The sequence below is a fragment of the Mus musculus genome, chromosome 17, assembly GCF_000001635.26.
Source record: "Mus musculus strain C57BL/6J chromosome 17, GRCm38.p6 C57BL/6J".
Taxonomy (NCBI): Eukaryota; Metazoa; Chordata; class Mammalia; order Rodentia; family Muridae; genus Mus; species Mus musculus.
Window position 1 is genome coordinate 29,276,197 of NC_000083.6, and position 24,515 is coordinate 29,300,711.

Genomic DNA, 24,515 nt, shown 5'->3' on the forward strand with positions numbered 1-24,515 from the left:
TAGACCAGGCTGGCCTTGAACTTAGAAATCTACCTGCCTCAGCCTCCCAAGTGTTAGGAATAAAGGCATGTGCCGCCACTGCCCGGCCATATGTATGTAGTGCCCACAGAAGTCAGAACAAAGTATTAGATTCCCTGGAATTAGAGTTACAAGTGGTTGTGCGCCATGGTGTAGGTGCTGGGAACCAAACCCAGATCCTTGGCAAGAGCCCCAAGTGTTCTTAATTGCTGACCTATCTCTCTTTCCCATTTGTCCATGTTTGGTTTTTTGTTTGTTTTGGATTTTTTTTTCTTTTTTTTTTTTTGGTTTTTGTTTTCCTCGAGACAGGGTTTCTCTATAGCCCTGGCTGTCCTGGAACTCACTTTGTAGACCAGTTTGGCCTCGAACTCAGAAATCCACCTGCCTCTGCCTCCTGAGTGCTGGGATTAAAGGCGTGCGCCACCACGCCCGGCTGTTCATGTTTTTGAATCAGGATCTTACATAGCCCAAGATTGCCCTGAACCCAGTATGTAGCTGAGAATGGCCTGAAACTCCTGGTGTTCTTGCCTCCCAGTTCTGGAATTTCAGGGTGGTCCTACCATGCTCAGCCCTCCACAAGCTTTTTCCTAACAAGTTCTGTCCCAGCAGTTCCACAAGCCATGCTCCTGTGCTGCTTCCACGGGGACTGAGGCCCAGGTGGAGTTGTTGGGAGCAGCTCAGCAGAGCTGCCCTGCTTCTGTTCCTGAAGTCGTGAAGTCGTGCCCATCCCCCTCCCCGCAGACCAGTGTCACTGTTTGGGCCCTGTGTGATGTTGCCTCTTTACCCACTAGATGCTAATAGGACTCCTCTAATTTTGACAATAAAAACAGATAAACAATCCTTACCTCCAACTTTCAGACATCACCAGATGTGGTAATGACATCACCTAAGTGATCACAATCACTTTAGGTTCAGAGCTGCTGTCCTGAAGCAGCCGCTTTACCAGGGGCTGTGCCTTTGTTACTTCCGTTCATTTTACAGTGCTGGGGCTTGAACCCATGACCCGAGTGTACCTTTGATCCACGGGGAAGAAGTGTGAAAGCGTCACCGCTTCATCAAGCCCCACTCCCAGACCTGTAGGAACTCAGTACAGTACTCCCCCGGACCCCCTTAGCTGTAGTCCCTGCAGTCAGAAATGCTCATTGGGTAGTTGCAGCAATAGGCAGTGCCTGTGCTCTGAGTTGTGTGCCCTTCTGAGTAGCATGCCGGACTCATTCAGTATTCCTGTGTGTGTGTCTGTCACCTTCTTGTTAGTAACTTCGCAGTGTCTGGTCCCCAGCATAACCCTTCCTAATGCTGTTAAGTAAGACGCCTATGTCCTTCCCCTCATGTGATTTGTGTATACATTTAGCACCTCACAGAATCCTAAGAAGGGTAAGTACAAGACATTTGAGAATGAGACTAGAGTCATATGACTTATTATTAGAGTGTATTGTCACTGTTCTATTTTGTCATTTGTAAATTATACTTACTCATAAGTGTGTATGAGAGAACCTGGTGCTTGACAGTTCAGTACAATTTCAGGCATACACAGTGTCTTGAAACATCTTCCCCATCGTTAATGGAGGACAACTGTCTGTGAAGGGTGGGATGGAGGCGTCCGTTCCTAACTCCCCTGGTGACCCTACCTCTGCCCTTGCAGGGTTAAACCACTGTTAAGGGATCAAGCTCAGCCTTCTGAACTTCCCTCCGAGGCAAGCTCCCTTCTGCCAGGCTGGACCCTCACTCTGGAGGTAAATGGATTGTCTGTTGTCAGCCTCAGCCCCTTCACTCATCCTTCTCATGCTCGCTGCCTGCCGTGACTTCCTGCTTCCTGTTGTTATCTAATTAACATTGCAGCCAGCTCCTAAGATTCTCTCTGTATGATCATTTTTAAAGTCTTCAGTTTGAACAGAAGAATGCTGTCTCTGGAGTTACTGTCACAAAGGATCATAAGGCAGTGTCATCTTATTCTCCTTTGCGTGTGCTGGGGATTGAGCCACTGCTCTGAACCCCCAGACCCTCCCCGTGGCTTCCTCACACGGCCACTGAACTGCTGTGACCTGTGGCTGTCTTTCCTTGACAGCTCTCATTTCTTTTGTTCCAGGGACTCTCCATCAGAGTAGCAGTAGGAGCTTCACAGAGATCTCCTAACTCAGTGTTCTTTGGAAGGTTTCCTTTTCGGCTGGAGGGAGTACAGTTATGGGTATCCCAAGCTTGCCTTGAACTTGCACTGTAGCCAGAGTGACCTTGATCTTGTGATCCTCCTGCCTGCACCGAGGGCTGTTTCTTGCAGTGCTAGGGATGGAACTCAGGGCTTTGCGCACACTGAGCAATCCTTCAACCAACTGAGCTACATCCTTAGCTCCAGCCCCTCCCAGTTGTGCTGGGGTCACAAGGTTTGTGCCACCAGTACCTGGCTTGGAAACACTATGCCTTGATTTGTTTGGTTTGCCCTTAGAGTGGATCTTACTGCTTTCTAGTCCGTTCTGGTTGCTCATCAAGGGCTTTATGGACAGAGTGAGGTCCACATGCAGCTGACTGGCTCAGATGCATCTTTTCTTCACCCAGAAATTAAGACATTGACCTGGGTGACCTCAAATGATTGTTGTATTCCACACATACTAACAAGTAGTTTACAGCTGGGAACGCGTGCAGTAAGAGACTCTATTGGAGGCCAGGCATGATGGTGCACGCCTGCCTTTAAAATACCTTTATTTTAAAAAGATTTCCCTGTCAGTGTATGTGGGTGTTTTGCTTATGTGGGTGTCTGTGCATTATATGCATACGGTGTTCTCAGAGGCCAGTGAGGCATCAGCTTCCCTCGGACTTGAGTTACTGATGGTGCGAGCCACCATACGTTGCTCTGAATCACACCCAGGTCCTCTAGAGGGGAAGCCATCACTCCAGCCCTCATACGTGCTTGTGATCCCACACAGAGCGAGGAGGCTCTCCATGAGTTTCAGGCCTGCATAAGCCAACCTAGATTTTCTGTGAGTGGAGGGTGAACTCCTGGTCCTCCTGCTCCCACCATGGGCATGCGTGTCACCATGCCCAAGTTTACTCAGCTCTGAGGACTGAACCTTGGGCCTCATGCATGCCAGGCAAGCAGCCTGCCAACTGGGCATCCCCAGCTCCAGGCCTGTGGGTTTCTAAAATAATCCTTTTATGATTTCTCATGTCTATCCTCAACCAGCTATTATCATTCTCTTTGTCATCAAGTATATGCAAGCCTTTATTATATGTACCAGACATTTATTTCTTCAAAGTTCACCCACTTGAGAAGCACAGTTTATGCTCACAACTTGTCACTGACTTAGATGAGAACATATAGTCACTCTAGAGAGGCCCTGCCTATAACCAGTTGTTGTCTGTTCTCTACATCCTCTCCCTGAGGCGAGCATTAGCATTAGTCTGCTTTGTGTCTGCAGACTCGCCTGCTCTTGGGTGATCTCTGATTGTCTCCCATTCATCACCATGTTTCTACACTGTGGGCTACACAGCCTGTGTTACAACTCCATCATTCTCGTCTGTAATATCCATAAATGTACCTGTCACATTCTGTCCCTGCATTCGTTACTTCAGACCTTTGGAGTAATAATGACCACTGCTAACATTTGTGTTCAAGTATTTATGTGGACACATGTTTTGAGTTCTTTTGAGTACACACCTGTGAGTAGAGTTGTTATATGATATATGTAAACTCAATGTTTTTTTTTTTTAAGGTTTATTTATTTTAGGTATATGACTACACTGTAGCTGTCTTCAGACACCAGACACCAAGAGAGCACTGAATCCCATTACAGATGGTTGTGAGCCACCATGTAGTTGCTGGGAATTGAACTCAGGACCTCTGGAAGAGCAGTCAGTGCTCTTAACTGCTGAGCCATCTCTCCAACCCTCAGTGTTTAATATTTTAAAACTGACAACTGAGCTGGGCGTGGTGGCACACGCCTTTAATCCCAGCACAGGAGGCAGAGGGGACAGCCTGGTCTACAAAGTGAGTTCCAGGACAGCCAGGACTACACAGAGAAATCCTATCTCAAAAAAAAAAAAAATCAAAAACAAAAACAAAAAAAATTTTTTTAACAAGGAAGAAAGAAGGAAAATGAGTTAGAGTTGAGCAGTTGGTTCAACCCTGGTGCTGCCAACAGGGAAATGTCCGAAGGGAATGTCTGCAGGGTCTGATGAGGACTGGTGTCCAGGACAGAGCACAGTGAGAATTCCTACAAACTAAGAATGAAACAGCCCAAGAGAAATGCACAAAAGACAGCCCTTCCTGCACAAGGGTGATCTACAAGCCCTGTAAGCACACAGGACGCTCAGCATCACCAGCCTTCAGAGAATGAGATCAAAACCGCAGTGCGCCACCACTTCTAACAGCCACCACTTTTAGAACAGTGGTTGCTTTTAAGTCAGATGTGGTAAGGAATAGAGAGCTCCATGAACTCACCATGGACCTGCCTGCCGTGTAGCATGAGAATAGCAGCTCACAAGAGTGGGCAGGTGGGGGCTGGAGAGATGACTCAGCAGTTAAGAGCACTGGCTGCTCTTCTAGAGGTCCTGGGTTCAATTCCCAGCAACCACATGGTGGCTCACAACCATCTGTAATGGGATTCGATGCCCTCTTCTGGTGTGTCTGAAGATAGCTACAGTGTACTCACATAAAACAAATGAATAAATCTTAAAGAAAAAAAAAAAGAGTGGGCGGGTTAAAGCAACGCTGTAAAAACTCGAGGCGATTCTGATGCGCAGGCTGTGCTCACACCAGTGGACCAAGCAGAAGGTGCCCATGGGAGGCAGGAGGCATGTTGCAGGGAGATGAGCTGCACTCTTGTCACCCTGAGCAGTGACGTGTCAGGCCACTGCTTCTTTATGGAGCTGCTTGGCTGCTGATTTAGCCTACAGGTGAGGCATGCACTGTCAGTGCTTTTCAAGGTTGGAGACTGAAGTAGGCAAGTAAGAGGACCCTCTCCACTTTTGGAGGTGGAAAGTCCTAAGCACCCGTCCTCCAATATGAAAAAAGCATGAAGGCATTTCATTTTTAAAAATTGGGCTGGAAGCTGGACATGGTGGCGCTCGCCTTTAATCCCAGCACTCAGGAGGCAGAGGCAGGCAGATTTCTGAGTTCGAGGCCAGCCTGGTCTACAAAGTGAGTTCCAAGACAGCCAGGGTTACACAGAGAAACCCTGTCTCGAACCCCCCCCCCCAAAAAAAATTGGACTGGAGAGATGGCTCAGCTATTAAGAGCTCTGATATCTCTTCCAGAGGTCCTGAATTCAATGCCCAGCAACCACATGGTGGCTCACAACCATCTGTAATAGGATCTGATACCCTCTTCTGGTGTGTCTGAAGACAGCTACAGTCTACTCAAATAAATAAAATAAATCTTTAAAAAAAGTTTTTTTGAGTCTGGGTTGCTCTGTGTTGCCCAGCTTCGCCTTGAATTCACACAGATCCACCTGCCGTTGCCTCCTGAGTGCTGAGATTGAAGGCATGCATACCACACACAGCCTAGCTAAATGACATTTTCTGACTCATGCATAAACTGGATACAGTGGCCTGTCTGAGCTGTAATCTCAGCATCCAAGAGACTGAGTCACTCAGGCCCCAGAACCCTAGCACCCTGAGCAGCATATCAGGGTATGGGCTCAAAACAGAAAACGATCGTTTCAGAAGTGTTGCATATACAACAGTTTGACATTGTTTTTAGGTGTTCCTTGTATTTGGTCGAAAAGTATTTGGTCTGCTTTGGGAGGGAAAACAAAAAATGTTCTCTCAGAGGGTCAAGAACCATTGTTGAAAGAGGTAGCCTTGGGCAGGAAGAACTTTAAAGGAACTGTCCTTTCCTTTTGTTCCCTCTCAGGGACTTCATTTTGGAAGGCATGGATCTTGCTGCTAATGAGATCAGCATCTATGACAAACTTTCAGAGACTGTTGATTTGGTGAGACAGACAGGCCATCAGTGTGGAATGTCCGAGAAGGCAATCGAAAAATTTATCAGACAGCTACTGGAAAAGAATGAACCTCAAAGGGGACCACCCCAGTACCCTCTCCTTATAGCCGTGTATAAGGTAATGTGTCACTCAGTGAGCCCATCTCAGACGCCTCGGCATCCCTCCCAGTAACTGCGGACTCGCCTCAGTGCTGAGCTGGGTTTTCCTAGTATGAACTGGCCTTTGTTCTTGCCATCCAGTGTTACTAGGAAACGTGATTGTGCTGTTGATTGGCATTAGACGAAAGCTGTGTGTTTGTGTAGTGGGCGTAGCACCTGGCAGCGGGATGAAAACTCAGGAGGCCTTGCAGGCTGGTCACTCTTGAGCTTTAAATGCCTGCCCTTGGAGATGCCAGCAGGTGGCCGGCTGATGGTCGAGGAGTAGCCCTAGGAACACTCGAAGTAGCCAAGAGGCTTGTTTTCTCCCCGGTGATACGGGACCTTCTGTGTTGGGGCAACTCTTAATGTCACTCTTGTCTTTCCTTCTAGGTCCTCCTAACTCTGGGATTAATCTTGTTCACTGCCTACTTTGTAATTCAGCCTTTTAGCTCATTAGCACCCGAGCCAGTGCTTTCTGGAGCGAACAGCTGGCGCTCACTCGTTCATCACATTCGGCTGGTGTCCTTGCCCATTACCAAGAAGTATATGCCAGAGAATAAGGGCGTTCCTCTGCAAGGGAGCCAGGAGGACAAACCCTTCCCAGGTAGAAGGCTGCACTTAGGAGTACGGTGTGCTTTTTGCTTGCTTTGTTTGTTTGAGATAGGATCTCGTGTCGATGAGCTCGTCTTAGAACTTGGTTTGTGCCTCAGGCCTGGCTTCACACCCGCCAACGCTGGGATGACAGGCACGAGCCTTTATGCCCAACCTGAGATCCAGGGGTTTTGACAGTGTTTGATGGAAAAGGATTATTCGTCGTCTAATAAGAGACACCTTCCGAGTATTGTCTGACTTAGACTATGGGAGGAGCTGTGTTGTCCATATTTTACAGACAAGGAAACTGACCCTCAGAGAAGTTAGGCCTGCCAGAGAAGCATGTCTGGAGGGGCCAAGTTCAAGTCCTCTAATGTTAGGACACCATGGTAGGGAAGGGTGTCCACAGAAGAGCCGTCTCCCCTCTGTTGTCTGCCAGACAACTCTAACCGCTGTTATCTGATTGGGCTGGCGTGTCTCTTTCTCACCTTGCTCCTTCTCGCTACCACAGTTAGTCAGTGACACTGGTGTAGTGCCCCAGAGTGTGGCAGTGCTGCCAGCCCAGCAAGCTGAGGAGACCAGTTAGCAGCGCTGCAGCAGCAGAGCCTCTCGGCCTCACAGGCATGCCTGCGAGGAGGCCACACGTGAAAATAGTGAGGTGCGGGATCACTCCAGACCTGCCGTTTGAGAAAGAGTAGAGGGATAGTGCTCAGGGGAATGAATCCTGTCTCCTCACCCTCTCCCACCTCTTTCTCCTCTTCCGTGCTGGAGATTAAACCCAGTACTGTGTGAGCAGTCTGTGCTATGACCTTCTGCTATACTTGCTCCCAAACCCCGGTACATTTTGAGAAAAATGTGCTCATTAGTGTTGTGTGCATTGTGTGTGTGCCGCATCGTGTGTGAGAGTGCTGTGTGTCTGTGTGCTGCATTGTGTGTGTGAATATTGTGTCACGTGTGTGTGCACATGTGTACCACAGCACTCACCATAGTGCAGGACAGAGCATCTTCCAGGAGTTGGTTGTCTCCTATTGCCTGGGTTCTGAGGATTGAACTTGAGGTGTCAGATGGCTGGAAAGCGCTGGTGCACACTGAACCATCCTGCCAGACATCCTGCCCAGACCCTGTGCTTTGTTTTGTTGTTGTTGTTGCCTTTGTCCTATTAACCTCCTTTGGCCACATTCTTGTATAACTTTATTCTGAAGCCGTTAGAATCCAGGGTAAGTTTTTTAGAAAATGTTTCCAGAGAAAACTTGACTAGTTTAAGCTAACTTTCATAAAATCAGAATGTTATTTCTTAAAGCCTGGCTTTATCAGTCATAAAAAATTGCTTCTTGGATTGGTCACCTTTGAAAGCTATCTTTGTACATTTGTGGAAGTTCTGAAGAGATTTCCCAAGTTAGATTAAAAACCAGAGGAAGAGAACATTGTGTGATAAGAACTCAGCCCCATGACTCTTTGTCTGTGGGGTTTTATTTTTAAACTAACCAGAAATACCATATTTATTTATTGCCATATACTTGAATACCAATTTCCAGCACCATAGTTAATTCCTTTTGAAAATATATACACAATTTAAGCAACTTGACATTTTCACTCGCAGATTTCTGACATAGTAAGAATTTGAATGTTGCCGAAAACATTCACTTTAAAGATACTTTGGCTGCCAGGCAAAGGTGGTACAGACTTTTAATCCCAGCGCTTGGGAGGCAGAGGCAGGCAGATTTCTATGAGTTCAAGGGCAGCCTGGTCTACAGAGTGAGTTTCAGGACAGCCAGGGCTACACAGAGAAACCCTGTCTTGAAAACACAACAACAACAAACAAAAACAAAAACAAAAAAACCAAAACTTAAAGATCCTTGTGGCTGTCTGTACAAGATGAAGCCAGCATCATTCTGTCCCTAATGAGGAGGGGCTCATGTGGTGGGCTCACCACACCCACCCTGAGGAGCTATGACACTTAATTGTTACTGGGTGGCAGGGAGCATTTTCTTCCGTGAGGTTGCCACTGGTGTTTATGCTTTAGGAATAACACCCCACTATCCTCACACAGACTACCAGAGTTAAAGTCAGTGGACAGTTTTCAGTCAGTACACCTTTACAGTGCAGAGGCCTGGGCTGGCCCTCATGCGGAGATGTCGGATCACTGCTTACAAGGGAACTTTCTGCGTTCTGCACCTTCCAAAGGAGGAGGACACAAAGGATCCAGTCATTGAGGAGTGTGGCTTCAGAACTAAGGGATTAGTAAGGCTTAGTTTCCAGATCTCAGCCCAGCTATGAAATACTTGGATTTCAAAAAAAAAAAAAAAAAGAAAGAAAGAAAGAAAGAAAAGAAAAGAAAAGAAAAAAATAAGAGCCTTTTTGCTCGAGGTGCTGGAGATCAGGCTCCAGGCCGTGCTGGTGCTAGGAGCTTTCATATCCTGCGTTAAGCACTCTGGAATGGCGCAGTGCTGCTGCAGACCTCAGGTTCATGTCTCAGACTCAGTGAGGAGAGCGCGGTGGTGGAGGCTGAGTAGCTTGCCTAAAGCTGGAGCAAGATCAGTGTCTGCCTGTGAGAACTCAGGAGGGTGGGACTCTATGGGAATCGTTCGAATGCAGTGTTCCTGAAGTAAGATGGTTGGCATACGGTGCCCTATCCATTCTGGGTTTGTGTGAAAATGATTCTGGGCATGCTGCCTTCGACACAGGGGACCTTGAAAAGGCCTCCTCCATCGTCCGCAAGAAGGGGCTCTGTAACAGGAACTTGCCAGGGTAGCTGATCAGGCAGTGAGAACAGCCATGAAAATGAGGGCCCTTGCTCATGGGCTCTGCAGGTTCTTCTGAGCACATCCTAGAGTAGGAAGTCAGGCCTGCAGCCCTGTGAGTGCACAATGAGGCTGCTCCTCATTTGGTGTCTTCCCCAGTGAGGGTTCTGAAAGTGGGAGGCACCCTTCCTCTGTGTACGCACTGCACTGCTGTCCTCTGTGTACACAATGCACTGCTGTCCTCTGTGTACACAATGCACTGCTGTCCTCTGTGTACACACTGCACTACTGTCCTCTGTGTACGCAATGCACTGCTGTCCTCTGTGTACACAATGCACTGCTGTCGTCCCTCGGTGTACGCACTGCACTGCTGTCCTCTGTGTACACACTGCACTGCTGTCCTCTGTGTACACACTGCACTGCTGTCCTCTGTGTACGCACTGCACTGCTGTCCTCTGTGTACACAATGCACTGCTGTCCTCTGTGTACACACTGCACTGCTGTCCTCTGTGTACACACTGCACTGCTGTCCTCTGTGTACACACTGCACTGCTTGTCCTCTGTGTACACACTGCACTGCTGTCCTCTGTGTACGCACTGCACTGCTGTCCTCTGTGTACACACTGCACTGCTGTCCTCTGTGTACGCACTGCACTGCTGTCCTCTGTGTACACACTGCACTGCTGTCCTCTGTGTACGCACTGCACTGCTGTCCTCTGTGTACACACTGCACTGCTGTCCTCTGTGTACGCACTGCACTGCTGTCCTCTGTGTACACACTGCACTGCTGTCCTCTGTGTACACACTACACTGCTGTCGCCCCTCGGTGTACACAATGCACTGCTGTCATCCCTCGGTGTACGCACTGCACTGCTGTCCTCTGTGTACACACTGCACTGCTGTCCTCTGTGTACACACTGCACTGCTGTTCTCTGTGTACACGCTGCACTGCTGTCCTCTGTGTACACACTGCACTGCTGTCCTCTGTGTACACACTGCACTGCTGTCCTCTGTGTACACACTGCACTGCTGTCATCCCTCGGTGTACGCACTGCACTGCTGTCCTCTGTGTACGCACGGCACTGCTGTCCTCTGTGTACGCACTGCACTGCTGTCCTCTGTGTACGCACTGCACTGCTGTCCTCCCTCGGTGTACACACTGCACTGTTGTCTGTAGCACCACAGATAGGCCCCTTAGTTCTGCCCCACAGAGCCGGAGCTTCTTGCTTTTTCTTTTTCTTTCTTTCTTTTTTTTTGAGGGGGAGGTTTCAAGACAGGGTTTCTCTGTGTAGCTCTGGCCGTCCTGGAACTCACTCTGTAGACCAGGCTGGCCTCCAACTCAGAAATCCACCTGCCTCTGCCTCCCAAGTGCTGGGATTAAAGGCGTGCGTCACCGCTGCCTGGCTAAGAGACAGATTTTGTTCTTAAGAAAAATACTCTTGGGCTGGCACACTGGGTCCCGGAGTAAAGATGCCTTGTAAGCCTGTCAGCCTGAGTTTGATCCCCAGAACCCACAGAAAGGTAGAAGGAGAGACCGGACTCCATAAAGTTGTTCTCTGGCTTCTACATGCATGCTATGGCCAGCATGCCCACACACGTATCACACATACACTCATAAACAGCAATAAAAATAATTTAAAATATTTTTGTACATGACCTTAGCCAAAAGACTGAGAAGCAATTAAAGCATTTTTCATTTTGGTTTGGTTTTTTGATTGATTGATTGATTGATTGATTGATTTTGGGACAAGCTGTTAGTGTATGTTTGGTGACCTGAAACTCCCTGTGTAGACTTAGACTAGTCTTGAACTCAGATCTGCTTGCCTCTGCCTCCCAAGTGCTGGAATTAAAGGCAAGCACCACAATACCTAACTAAAACATTTTTTTTTAAATAAAAATACTCACTGGGGCTAGAGAGGTGGCTCATTTAGTTGGTGAAGTGCTTGCACTGTAAGAATGAAGACCTGTGTTTCATACCTGGAACTCATGTGAGAACAGCAGGCATGATGGTGCACACTTATGATCCCAGTGCTGGGGAAGCCAGGCTGGTCTGGGTGCTTGGATTGTGTTTCTGAGGGTGACATTATTGAGGCTGAGGTCAGGGTTGTCTTCTATCCTCCACATGCATGTTCATATATGTACATGCACATCTGCACATACATGAACACTCTTGCATATGAAAAAACTCTCTTTTTAATTTAATGCTAAGGTTGAATCCAGGGTTTGGGCTTGATCCATACTCATATATGTGTGTGTGTGTGTGTGTGTGTGTGTGTGTGTGTGTGTGTATAAATAAATATATATGTGTGTGTATGTGTGTACATATATATGTATGTATGTGTGTACATATATATGTGTGTATATGTGTATGTATGTGTATATATATATATATGTATATATGTGTGTATGTGTATATATATGTATATGTGTATATATATGTATATGTGTATATATATGTGTGTGTGTATGTATGTATGTTTACTTTAAACAGGGTCTCACTCTATATCCCAGGATTACCTTCATGATATTCTTAGTAAGTGTTAGGATTACTGTACATGCACCACAACACTTGGCCTAAAAACTGCTTTTATACATAATATATATGATCCTTCTTAGGCCATATATATATATTAAAAACTATATGCACAATATTATTACCTAGACACACTGTTAATTTCTAATGCTATCAAAACAAAGTGTTACAGTCTGGATGGCTCCAAACAACACAAATTATGCTTTGGAAATTGTGGGACCCAGGGTTCTGAAATGAAATGTTTGCCCACAATGGTCCTTGGAATGGAGGTCGATAGCAGCTTTTACTGCCCTTGCTTGTGGCCCCACTCACTGTCTGTCTCCATCCTCTCATGCTGTCTTTGCTCTGTGGATTTGTGTGTCCTATCCTGTTGTCACAGCAGCATTCAGATTGGATTCATGGTAACTGTATCTGCAAGGATATTGTTTGCAAATCTAGAAAGGACAGGAATTAGGGCTGTGGGGGCCTGGGGCGGCGCTATTCAATCCATTATATACTTTTGAAGGACTTTATGTTTGTACTATCTTGTAATTTAGCTAGTTTCCAGGTTTTGTTTTGATACTACAATATGGAGTGCTCATAGACACATACATTTACATCCATGAACTAGTATTCATTTGTACTCTATAATCTTGGAGCTAGATATAATTGTAGTCACAGCCTTTGGGAGGTTGAGACAGAAGGAAGTATTACAAGTTCAAAGCCAGGGCCAGTCTGAGATACATGGTAAGATTCTCATTTTCTCTCCCTCTCCCTCTCCCTCTCCCCCTCTCTCTCAAGTATCAATTATTTATTTTTATGTGTGTGCTGTGCACATGTCAAGATGAGCTTTCTGGAGCCAGTTTCCTCCTACCATGGCTCAAGGGATCAAGCTCAGGTTATGAAGCTTGTGCCACAGCCACTGCTGACTGAGCCGTCTCACCACCTCGTAAGACAGTGTTGTTTTGTTTTGTTGTTTTTGTTTTTTCTTTTGGTTTTTCGAGACAGGGTTTCTCTGTGTAACCCTGGCTGTCCTGGAACTCACTCTGTAGACCAGGCTGGCCTCGAACTCAGAAATTCACCTGCCTCTGCCTCCCAAGTGCTGGGATCAAAGGCATGCACCACCACCACCCAGCTTTTTTGTTTGTTTGTTTTGTTTTGTGTTTTAAAGATTTATTATTATAAATAAGTGCACTGTAGCTGTCTTCAGATGCACCAGAAGAGGGTGTCAGATCTCATTACAGATGGCTGTGAGCCACCATGTGGTTGCTGGGATTTGAACTCAGGACCTTCTGAAGAGCAGTCAGTGCTCTTAACCACTGAGCCATCCCCCCAGCCCAAGACATTGGTTTTAAAAACAAAAACATAAAAAAAGGCCAGGCATTTAATCTAAGCACTTGAGAGGCAGATCTCTGTGAGATCAAGGCCAGCTTGGTCTATATAACATGTTCCAGGCTAGCTTGTCTCTAAAACAACCTTGTCTCTAAAAGTAGAAGGGAAAGTGGTGTTGCAAAGGCCTTTAATCTCAGAACTCAGGAGATAGAGACAGGCGAATCTCTGAGTTCAAGACCAGCTTGATCTATATAACAAGTTCCAGGACAGCCAGGGCTACCTAGAGGAATCCTGTCTCAAAAGAAAAGACAGAAGACAAAAAAGTGCTAGAGAGATGGCTCAGTGGTTAAGAGCATTTCCTGCTCTTCCAGAGGACCCAGGTTCAATTCCCAACACCCACCACAACCTCTGTAACTTCATTCCTTTTCTGGCTCCTTTAGATACCAGGTATACATACTCACAAACATACATTTGGACAACACATCCATTGAAGTAAAATACTAGCAATAGTAATATAATAAAAAAAGTCATGTCCCATGTCCTATTTTTTCTCTAGTTATTCTTTAAATTTGTATCATTCATATCTTTAAATAATCTGGAATTTACTTCTGTGTATATTGCACGATTAGCGATCAGGGTACTTCTTTCCTGCTGATAGAAATCCCTGATCGTTTTTTGAAGCGTTGTTTATTTTTATGTGCATCGTGTTCTGCCTGCACGTATGTCTGTGTGAGGGTGCCAGACCCCCTGGATGTGGGAGCCTCTGTAAGAACCAGTTCTCCCCACACTGAACTGGTTAGTGTGGTGACTCTTGGTCGTGAAGGAGGCCCAGGGCCTGGCTCTGCAGTGGTTGTATAATTAATACATAACCCTATCTTAACGTGTCCTCCTGTTTAAAGACCTCTATTCAATCCGTGCTGTTGGTTTATTCACACTGACCTCAGTCAGCAACATTTTTATCCATGCCTGAATAGAAATGATTAGCCTATTTTCTCTGCAAAGCACTGTTCAGCCTTCCTGTACCTAGGGAAACCAGGCACTTCTGGATCACACTCCAGGAGATTTAAAAAAAAAGTATACTTTAGTTTCCAGAACAATTTTGAGTTCAAAGCAAAATTAACACAGCAAGTTCTCCCACGGCTTCTGTCCCCACGAGTGCTGCCTCCCTGGGGACAGACGCACCGTGTGACCTGTGAGATGAGCAGAGCATCCCTGGGACCATCTCCACAGGCCTCACTGCTCAGGCCAGTACAGCCTCTTCCACACTGCAGTACATTCACATGGAGTCTGGTTTCCTGTCAGGATCATAGCACATAGCACATGTGCTCATTGCTCGATCCTTTTATAGACATAACTCAGTCCTTGCCCTTGGTAAGTCCCTGCTGTTACTATGAATCGGGTCCTTTTTCCACTTCAGCTGATGTCATGGCTAGGAGAATAAGAAAACTGTTTTTTTGTTTTTTTATTTTTATTTTTGAGGTGAGGGCTTGCTGTGTGTCTTTGGCTAACCTCAAACTCACAATCCTCCTGCCTCAGCCTCCCCAAGAAGCAGGGATTGCAGCCATATGCCACCACTCCTGGCCAGGAAGCTGATGGCGCTTACATACGGAGATATTAATTACCTCTTGTACTGTTCCCTGTGTCCATCCCCTGTTAGCACTGGTGTGGATCGCTTAGACTTAGGGAGCGGCACCCTAGGGTTTTCTCTTGATTCCCAGTTTCTTAGTGTTTCTGTCAGTGCTTGCCAAGGCCTCCCCACCTGGACAACATCACCTCATAAGAAAACTGAACCGTCACAGGCCTCCAGGCATAGCTCCATGGTGGCATGCTCAGCGTCCCTGGAGGCTCCACCCCCAACACCCCCAAACCAAACCGAAACCCCAAGTCACAGGTAAAGGTTCAGAGCTGCGGCTGCCAGCCCACCAAGCATCTGTCTGAATAGAAGATTCCCCCTTGTCCTGGTGCTCACCTCTCACCCCTTCCCTGAGAGGATTTTCATAGTTAACTGATTCTGAGAATAAGTCTATGGTGTGGTGTTCAGTGTGAGGAAGTCTGCAGCTCTCCCATGCTGGCGCTCCCTGGACAAGGCAGTGTTAGCCCTGCAGACGCCAGGGAAGGCCTGTAGTTCAAGCACTCTTCCTCACATCTCTGGCTTCTCAGTGCTCTCTCTTCTCATCAAGTGCTCCTTGCCCAACAAAGGTTAAAACCAAGATAGAACCAGGCCTTCCTCTGGCCGGCCTCTCTCTCAGACATCCTTGTCATAACCTAGAATAATTTTCCTAAAACATCTGGAAACCTATGCTCAAAAGGTTCTTCTGATTTTCAAGTTCCTGTGGGAGGAGCGCTAGGCGTTCGTCAGGCTCCTGAAGTCCTCCTCACATTTTGCTGCAGCGCTGTCCCCTTCTGACCCTAGTGCTCTTCCCACACCTAAGGTGCCTGGGAACTTCTATGTGCATACAGGTCTGATCTGGGAGATGAGAAAGGAGGCCTCACACTGAGCAAGCCGAGGCAGGCCAACTCCACGGGGTTGGGGGAGGGCTCTTTCCCTTGTTCTCTTTTTCTTCATGCCAACTTCTCTTTATTTATGCTTCATTGTACATCTGCTACCTGGAGGGCTTCTTGTCTTTTGACAAGAACTCATCATATTTCATTCTTTTTGTTTTTTTGTTTTTCGAGACAGGTTTTCTCTGTGTAGCCCTGGCTGTCCTGGAACTCACTCTGTAGACCAGGCTGGCCTTGAACTCAGAAATCCGCCTGCCTCTGCCTCCCAAGTGCTGGGACTAAAGGCATGTGCCCGACATATTTCATTCTTTGGGCGGTGTGTGTGTGTGTGTGTGTGTGTGGGGGGGGGTTGAGTCAGGGTTTCTCTGTTTAGCCCTGGCTGTCCTGGAACTCACTTTGTAGACCAGGCTGGCCTCGAAGCATATTTCATTCTTAATAAGAAACATTTGAGAATATTCAAGAAGGGAAGAAAAATGTGTAACTTGGCAGCCTGCTATGTGCCACACGTAAACAGGTGGCCCTGAGGGGATTCCAACAGGCCCTAGAGATCCCTGAGGGGACGAGGTGTCTCACAGGAAAGCTGTAGCATCTGCCTGAGAGCCCTGGAAATGGAGACAGCTCTCAAAGGAAGCCAGGCACTGTGTCTGGTCGGTGACTTGGAAGACAGGGAGTGCACACTACAGTCCCTTCTGGTGAGGAGCCCTACACCTGCCACTGTCTTTAGAAAAAAAAAGTGTGCTGTCTGTCTGACTGTCTCAGGATGTTCTGTTGAGAATAGTTTTCTGTTCTGATTTGTTTTTTTTTAAAGATTTATTTATTTATTATGTGTAAGTACACTGTAGCTGTCTTCAGACACTCCAGAAGAGGGTGTCAGATCTCATTACAGATGGTTGTGAGCCACCATGTGGTTGCTGGGATTTGAACTCAAGACCTTCAGAAGAACTCTTAACCACTGAGCCATCTCTCCAGCTCCTCCTTTTTGGTTTTTGAGACAGGTTTCTCTGTGTAGCCTTGGGTGTTCTGGAATTCAGTCTGTAGACCAGGCTGGCCTTGAACTTAGAGATCCACCTTCCATGCCTCCCACATGCTGGGACTGAGGGCATGTGCCACCATGCCCAGCTGAGGAATGGTTTTCCAAGTATGTGTTGTATTGGTTTAAAAGGCCGACTGTCTCAGCCACCCGTGGTTGTGTCACCTTTCTGTCTAGGAGCTCTCTCCAGAATCCTCTTGTGAAACATCTTGGAAACAAACACAGCTCTTAGCATAGAACAGGAAGTAACTAATAATGTAGTAGGTTAGAACATGATAGAATTAGATAAAAAGAGGCTGTGGGTAAGGATCCGTCACAGAAGCCAAGGAGTGTAAGGCAGCTGGCTGCTACCTAAGCTAGGGTGTGGGTGGGACTCCTGTCCTGATCATATTGCCATCCTTGGAAGCAGCAATTGCACATCCCTTGCAAGGTGAGGTGGAACTGTCTCATAGACAAGGGCAATTCTCTGTACCAAAAATGTACAAGGCAATTCTCTTGTACAAAAATGTACAAGGCAATTCTCTGTACCAAAAATGCCCAGAGAAAGTTTCCACCCCTTCTGTCTTACCTCACTCTTCCTTTCCAAGGTCATCCTGGCCCCCACACAGGTGTGTATAAGAACTGAGGGTGTAGAACACACCAGAATACATACGTGTGTTCATGCACCAGGAGCCTCTTGAGGTGATAACTCATGTGCACTGCCCCACCCTGTGCTGAAGACGGCAGACATATTGGGTTAGAGACTAGGAGAATTGTGTAGGCTTGTTGCAGCTGCTCTGCTCTGCTCTGCTGAGGGGTTTGGTTTAGGAAATGCATGTGCCTGTTGAGTCTCCACAAAGTATGGAAAAGCGTGTGAAGAGAAGCGCCTCTCCTTCCCAGAGGCCTGCCCTCCACACCTCCTCCCAGAGGTCTCCAGGGGAAACTGCTGCTCTCCTGACTTCTCTTGTCCTGGGCTGCTGCGCTCACCACCTGTTCTTCTGTTCCTGTCTGCTCTCTGTCTCTTCCTCTCAGACTTTGACCCCTGGTCATCATATAATTGTGAGCAGAACGAGTCAGAGCCCATCCCTGCCAACTGCACTGGCTGTGCCCAGATATTACCCCTCAAGGTAACGCTGCCAGAAGACACTCCAAAGAATTTTGAGAGACTCCGGCCTCTGGTGATCAAGGTAAGTAAGAAGCCAGGTTGTCCTATGGGCAGCCTGCCCATAAAAATCTGGATCAAGTCCGGCAAAGCTGTGGTAACTAACTGTGGTCTTCTGTGTTTCTCTGTGTCACTAAGACAGGACAGCCTCTGTCGTCTGCAGAGATTCAGAGCTTCTCATGCCAGTACCCTGAAGTCACAGAGGGCTTCACTGAGGGCTTTTTCACCAAGTGGTGGCGCTGCTTTCCTGAGAGGTGGTTCCCATTTCCTTACCCATGGTAAGTGGGAAGGCTGCCTAGCCTGCATGCAGGGAGGGGCAGGCAGATGTCAAGCAGTGAGAGCAGTACCAGCTGGTCAGCTCACAGCACACCTTCAAGTCAAGGACTGAAACCCCAGTCAACCCACATGGAGCCCAGGGAGGAAGGGAACAGGGCAGCTAGAGAAGTGTCTTGCTGGGCAGAAGCTCTTGGTCTTAGGAACTTCTCTAGTGCTGTGTGACAAAATGCTGTGACCAAGCTGTTTATTTGGGCTTGTATTTCCAGAGGAATAAGAGTTGATCTCCCGCACCAAGCAGAGTCTTTAAACCCTCAAAGTGACACACCTTTAGCAAGGCCACCCCTCCTAAGCCTCCCCAGAACAGTCCTAACAACTGAGGACCAAGTATTCAAACAGCTGAGCCAGTGGGAGACATTGTCATTGCAGCCACCATGAACCTGGTCACGCCTGTTTAACCTTGTTCTGTGGAGAAGGCTCAGGAGGGCTGAGGGCTGAAGAGAAAGCATAGCAGACAGAAGGACTGCATTCCGTGGGATTCTCGTCTCACTGTGCAGATCACAAGAGATTCAGAGAGGTTAAGTCGGTGTCCTGAGCTCAGGGCACAGCTTAGCACAGTGCCAGCTCCCAGCCCTCACTGAGGTGAGAGCTTTCTGAGCATCTTAGGACTCTGGTCATCTTAGGACCCAATGCTCAAAGGACCCAACTAGAAGCAACTTCAGCTTAGCAGGGGCTCCAGACCTTACTGGGTCCTATGAGACAGCACAAGGGGGGCAATTACGCAAGATTGTAAGTGGTTGGCTTTCCAAGTCCTTCTTGCGTCCTGCAGGAAACAGGAGCCATTCATTAAGGCTGAGGCTCCCAGAAAGAGCCAGCTTCCATGAAGAACTGGTTCAAAGGAAAAATTAAAACTTCACCTGAGGGTTTTTGTTGGATAACTTGTCTTTTATTTTATGTATGTGAGTACATGGTAGCTGTCGTCAGACACACCAGAAGAGGGCATCAAATCCCATTAGATGGTTGTGAGCCACCATGTGGTTGCTGGGAATTGAACTCAGAACCTCTGGAAAAGCAGTCAGTGCTCTTAACCCCTGAGCCACCTCTCTAGCCCTCTCAGTTGTGGGGATCAGGGGACAAATCTCAGGGGTTGATTCTACCTGGCTAATTTATGAGATCCAAGGGGCGGGCTCAGGTTGTCAAGGTTTCACATTAGCTCCTCTGCCTGCCAAGCCATCTCCCTGGCCACCCACCTTTCTTTCAATGTGCCATCTATGTGTGTAGTGGAATGCCCAGTTTCCCAGGCTGCCTGGGCTGCACACAGCCTCCTACTCTGGCTTTGCCCCTTTATCCCTTCCTCAGTCTCTCTCCCCTGTGTCACTTCAGCTTCAGCTTCTTCTCCAAGATAGAATGAGTGGATTCCTGTTCTGTGTGTGCCTTCAGCTGGAACTTAACATTCAGTCCACACATAGAGCTGATGGTATGGCTTTTCTCTGTGCCCATGTCTGGTACAGCGTCTCATGTCTGCCGGACTGTCACCCTGGATCCCGTACTACAGGCATGGTCCTGCTGGGTGAGATGATGAATGCCATTAATCCCAGCCCTGGGCTGTGGAGGCAGGAGGATGGGTAAAGGTTATGCTCAGTTACAAAGTAAATAAGAGGCCAGCTGGGATCCATGAGCCCTGTCCCAGAAAGACCAAAGTCAGCGGGTGGAGTGCTTGCTGCTCCAGAGGACTTGATAGTTCCTAGCACCACAGCAGAGCTCCTATAACCCTAACTCCAGGGGTTAACTCCCTCTCTGTCCTCTGTGGCCACGCACAGACATGTGGCACACACACACACTTTTTTTTTTTAAAGACAAGGCTAACCATATAGCCCTGACTATCCTGGAATTTACTGTCTAAACCAGGCTGGCCTCAAACTCATATAGACCTGCCTCTGCCTCCCAAGTGCAGGGATTAAAGGCATGTGCTACCATGTCCAACTACATCAATAAAAGAAAAATTTAAATAATTGTTTAAAAAAGTGAGAGTGAAAGCAGAGTCCAGCTTTTCCCCTCTGCACCCGCTGAGTTGCCCACCCCCACTCTGCCCTCCTGCTGTGGGCCGGACTGACCTGCCGCTGACTTGTTTCTGTTTCACACCTTTCCAGGAGAAGACCTCTAAACAGATCACAGATTTTACGGGAACTTTTCCCTGTTTTTACCCAACTTCCATTTCCAAAAGACTCCTCCTTAAACAAATGTTTCCTGATCCAGCCGGAACCTGTGGTGGGTAGCAAGGTAAGGCATGTGGGGAGGACCTGGCTGTGTATGTAGAGCTCCCCGCCTTGGGATAGGGACTGATATGACGGAGGCCTTCTCTGCATACAGACTTAGAGGGTGACTTGAAGGTCTCCCCATTGCTGCTGTCCTCTGGTTTGAAGGCACATGGTCAGAAAGTCTGTCTACAGATCTGTGTCTTGCTGCTTCTCCTCTTTAAAGGAGTGTGAAGTTGGTCTGGCATCCCTACCTCAAATCGGAAGGTAGACAGGCTGTTGGTGTGTAGTGTGCCATCACAGTCCCAGTCTTTTCTTTTTGTAAATTGAGAAATGTAACCCGAGTGAAAAACCTTTTACCCAAATTCAGGAGAACTTTGAAAACCCCACCCACAAACAGCATTAAGGCAGAGACTAGGAATGGTCAGCACGTGAGACCCTGGACTTCTGAATGGCACAGAAGGCAAGCAGCCGGCCTGCTTCTCCCACCCTCTCCCAGTGGTCAGGGCCAGGATTGGGAGAAGCCCTTGTCCGTGGGTCTGTCTACTTTTGTCTGAGGTTTTTGTACTTGTTTTTCTTGAGTTGTAGTCCTGAGAAAGGTTTCTGAATTTTGATTGTTTTGAGTAATTAAAGGGATAACGTTTCCCACCTGTGACCTTCTGCCAGCTCTGGTTTGCGTCCGCAGCCTCCTGATACTCCTTATTTGTTCCAAACTTGCTGACGTGTCTCGGAGGAATGCAAAAGCCTATAAACCCACTTCGTGTAGACGAACGCCTTCCTGCAGTGTGGGGGCGGGCTGGGCCCTCACCTCAGACTCAGTGCTTTGGCCTGCTGTGTCCAGGGTCCCAGTATAATTTCATTTTCATAATTATGATAGAGTTCTGGGTGAGAGACCTTATCTTGATTTTTCCCACTTGAGTACTGAAGCGAATTTCATCAGCTTGCTGAACACAGAGGAGCCCAGCCAAGGGAGTAAGAGCAGCTTAATGGTTAATCAAATGGTTACCGGAGTTCTCTGTGGAGGGTTTTGAGAAGGGAGAGGCCCCAAAGACAGGGATTCTGAGAGCCTGACTTCTTAGAGCATGTGTATCCCCACCCTGGCCCAAGCTTTCCTTCTGAGTGGCCTCACTGCTCCACCCTACTGTCTTCCTCCCCGTCCCCTCTTCCTCAGCCTGTGATGCGGGCTGCCCCCACCCAACTGTGGTCTTGCAGAACTACTTTCAGGACGATGGGGTAGAGCACCTGCCAGTGTGGCTGCCTGTTCTCTTCAAGCCAGCTCAGCATAGCGGGGGCCTCTTGTGCCCCAGGTTGCTAGTGAGGTGGTGCCATGTGGCTGTGGAGACGAGACTCACTTGAGAAGCTGAGTGCTCTTGGGCTGGCACTGGGGATGTTGCTCAGCAGATCACACAGTTCCTCTTAAGAGCCTGTAGGGGGCTGGAGAGGCTCCGTGCTTATGAACACTTCTGCCCTTGCAGAGGACCCAACCTCAGTTCCCAGCACCCATGTCCCAACTCCCATGACCCCAGCTCCAAGGATTCTGGCTCTCTCTTTGGCCTCCAAGACTACCCACACAATAGGGATACAGATAATTAAATTTTTTAAAAATGAAAATAAATAACTCATAGAAGAGATTTTATTCTGGTTTCAGTTCCAGGAGATGTCATGATTAGGAAAGACTAGTTTGTTTTGTCTTTTAGACATAATTATAAAATTTGTTATTAATCATGTTTTCCTTATTGCGTAGCCAGCTAAGAAACTAAAGACCATATGAAAGGCCAGACATTTAGCACACCCTTAATCCCAGCACTCAGGAGGGAGAAGCAGAACTGTGTGAGTTCAAGGCCAACCTCGTCTGCATAAAGCTCCAGGACAGACAGACCCTATCTCAAAAGGAAAAGCTGTCCCGTGTAAAGGGTTTTGTCTGCTCACCACCTGCTCTCTCTTCTCTCTCCTGTGCCCGCCCACTCTGAACTGCAGATGCATAAGGTGCATGACCTGTTCACCCTCGGCAGCGGGGAAGCCATGTTGCAGCTCATCCCTCCCTTCCAGTGCCGAACACACTGTCAGTCCGTGGCCATGCCGATAGAGTCTGGAGATATTGGTAGGTGGGGCTCCAGGAGGACAGAGACGGTATTTCTGACTATCAAACATTGCTTTCAAGTAGGTTCTGTCCGGCTGAATCAGAAATGACATTTTATTAACAGAGTCGATATATTGACTTAGAAGAGAACTGCTAAGGTGGCACAGGGGGCGTGTGCACAGATAGCACTAAGACTGATGATGTCGGCTGGCTATAGTAGAAGGGATTCTACAAGTTGTTTAGAGTAATTCGTTGTTTTATAGATGATGGCGTTGAGAGTCACATGACCTTCCCAGTGCCCCAGCATCACATTAGGCAGCCTCAAGTCTCTGCCTCACACAGGCAGGCCAGGGCAGAGCCAAGGCAAGGTCAGAGGAAACCTTTATATCTGTTGTAAAGTTAGACAGTATGCGGTAAAAGGCCACCAAGGGGGTGTCTCCTCTCTGTGGGCCCCACAGCCATGTCCAGACTCACAGCATGACCCACCCCTGAGTCTGGCTCCAGTTTCCTAGTCAGCATCCTCAGAATCTACTCCAGAGTCAGTCAGTTGCCAGCAATCCTCTTGGCAGAACAAAGATAGCAGCAATTGCCCCCCTTGTGCTGTCTCACAGGACCCAGTAAGGTCTGGAGCCCCTGCTAAGCTGAAGCTGCTTCTAGTTGGGTCCTTTGAGCATTGGGTCCTAAGATGACCAGAGTCCTAAGATGCTCAGAAAGCTCTCACCTCAGTGAGGGCTGGGAGCTGGCACTGTGCCAAGCTGTGCCCTGAGCCCCAGAACCTTTGTGTTAGTGTGGGCGTGGGAAGTAAGTGTGACCCAGACCAAACCATAGTACTGGGGTCCTGCCGGTCTGGGCCAGCCATGCGAAACTGTGACAGCAGTGGGAGTACACAGAAACAACCGGCCTGTTGCCTGCAATGGGGCAACCTTACAATGAGGGTGGCCGGTTACAGAAAACAGGGTGGAGATGTGTGGTCTTTCTGTCTTGTCCTCTACAAATGTCAGTGTTCAGACAACCATTGAGGCACTTTAAGTGTCCCCAGTTCTAGATGACCTGGTTCCACGGCACCCAGAATGCCTATTATAGGGTTTGAAGAGAGGAGGTGTCTGACAGCCGCCAAGGAAGCATTGATAGGAGACAGCACCTGAGACACAGAGGCCAGGCTTCTGGCTGGCAGAGCCTGGATGGCTAGCCATGTGATGGGCACGGAAGAGGGGCGGATACTGAGGGAAAGAGCAAGCCTGGGAGAGTAGGGGGGATAGTTGGCTCCCAGAGCCCTGGTAGGAGTGGAGGCAGTGGTCCTGCTGCCACAGGGGTAAGGACTGGAGTCAGACCTCGGGTGGGGGTCGGGGGTAGCATGGCCACTCGGGACCCTCACGCATGGTCCTAGGACACTGACTGTGGTTTATCTCTGTTTTTATTTTAACCTAGAAGTGGAGGAGGCATGATAGATGACAGGGAATCGAGGAGTGGAGGTGCCAAGTGCTAGGCACATCATCAGCTGTCATGGCACAATCCCAGCAAGAGCATGTGACCTTTTTTCAGTCACCAAGTAATGGTGGGTGCCTGCTCTTCTAGACAGGTACCAGCCACCGCATCCTGGACACGATCCAATCAGTGTTTAATCTAAGCAAAAGTTAGCCCAAGGTGATTTTAATTACAACTTCACACAGTCTTGCTTATAGCCCAAGCTGGGGTCACACTTTCAGGAGTCCTCCTGCTTCAGTCCCAGGGCTGGTGACACAGCTGTGGGCACCAGTTCCAGCTCCCACCTTGACCACCTTGACTGACTTACTTAACTTGCCTTTGGTCTTTTTTTTTTTTTTTTTTTTAAGATTTATTTATTATTATATGTAAGTACACTGTAGCTGTCTTCAGACACTCCAGAAGAGGGCGCCAGATCTCATTACAGATGGTTGTGAGCCACCATGTGGTTGCTGGGAATTGAACTCAGGACCTCTGGAAGAGCA

General features: G+C 48.0%; 2 protein-coding genes across 6 annotated transcripts in view; both read left to right on the top strand.

Moving 5' to 3' along the window:
* Positions 1-24,515, top strand: part of BC004004 (cDNA sequence BC004004) — a 34,101-nt gene that overhangs the window by 7,409 nt on the left and 2,177 nt on the right. For 2 of the 5 annotated variants that reach the window (NM_030561.3, NM_001379077.1), the window contains exons 2-8: positions 1,661-1,751; positions 5,864-6,071; positions 6,482-6,695; positions 17,811-17,965; positions 18,079-18,218; positions 20,364-20,493; positions 22,446-22,569. In NM_030561.3, coding sequence (NP_085038.3) covers positions 5,883-6,071; positions 6,482-6,695; positions 17,811-17,965; positions 18,079-18,218; positions 20,364-20,493; positions 22,446-22,569 — 952 coding nt within the window. In that variant the 5' untranslated portion in view covers positions 1,661-1,751; positions 5,864-5,882. The remainder of the gene's footprint in view (positions 1-1,660; positions 1,752-5,863; positions 6,072-6,481; positions 6,696-17,810; positions 17,966-18,078; positions 18,219-20,363; positions 20,494-22,445; positions 22,570-24,515) is intronic. The other 3 variants (NR_166461.1, NM_001379078.1, NR_166462.1) reach the window with 3 other exon arrangements.
* Positions 6,703-16,229, top strand: LOC115488789 (keratin-associated protein 9-1-like). The gene has a single exon (XM_030250182.1). The coding sequence runs from the start codon at positions 9,678-9,680 to the stop codon at positions 10,713-10,715; it is 1,038 nt and encodes a 345-aa protein (XP_030106042.1). The 5' UTR covers positions 6,703-9,677; the 3' UTR covers positions 10,716-16,229.

What these genes read in the sequence shown, in the direction of transcription:
- LOC115488789 (XM_030250182.1), top strand. Translation starts at nt 9,678, where the DNA reads ATGCACTGCTGTCCTCTGTGTACACACTGCACTACTGTCCTCTGTGTA.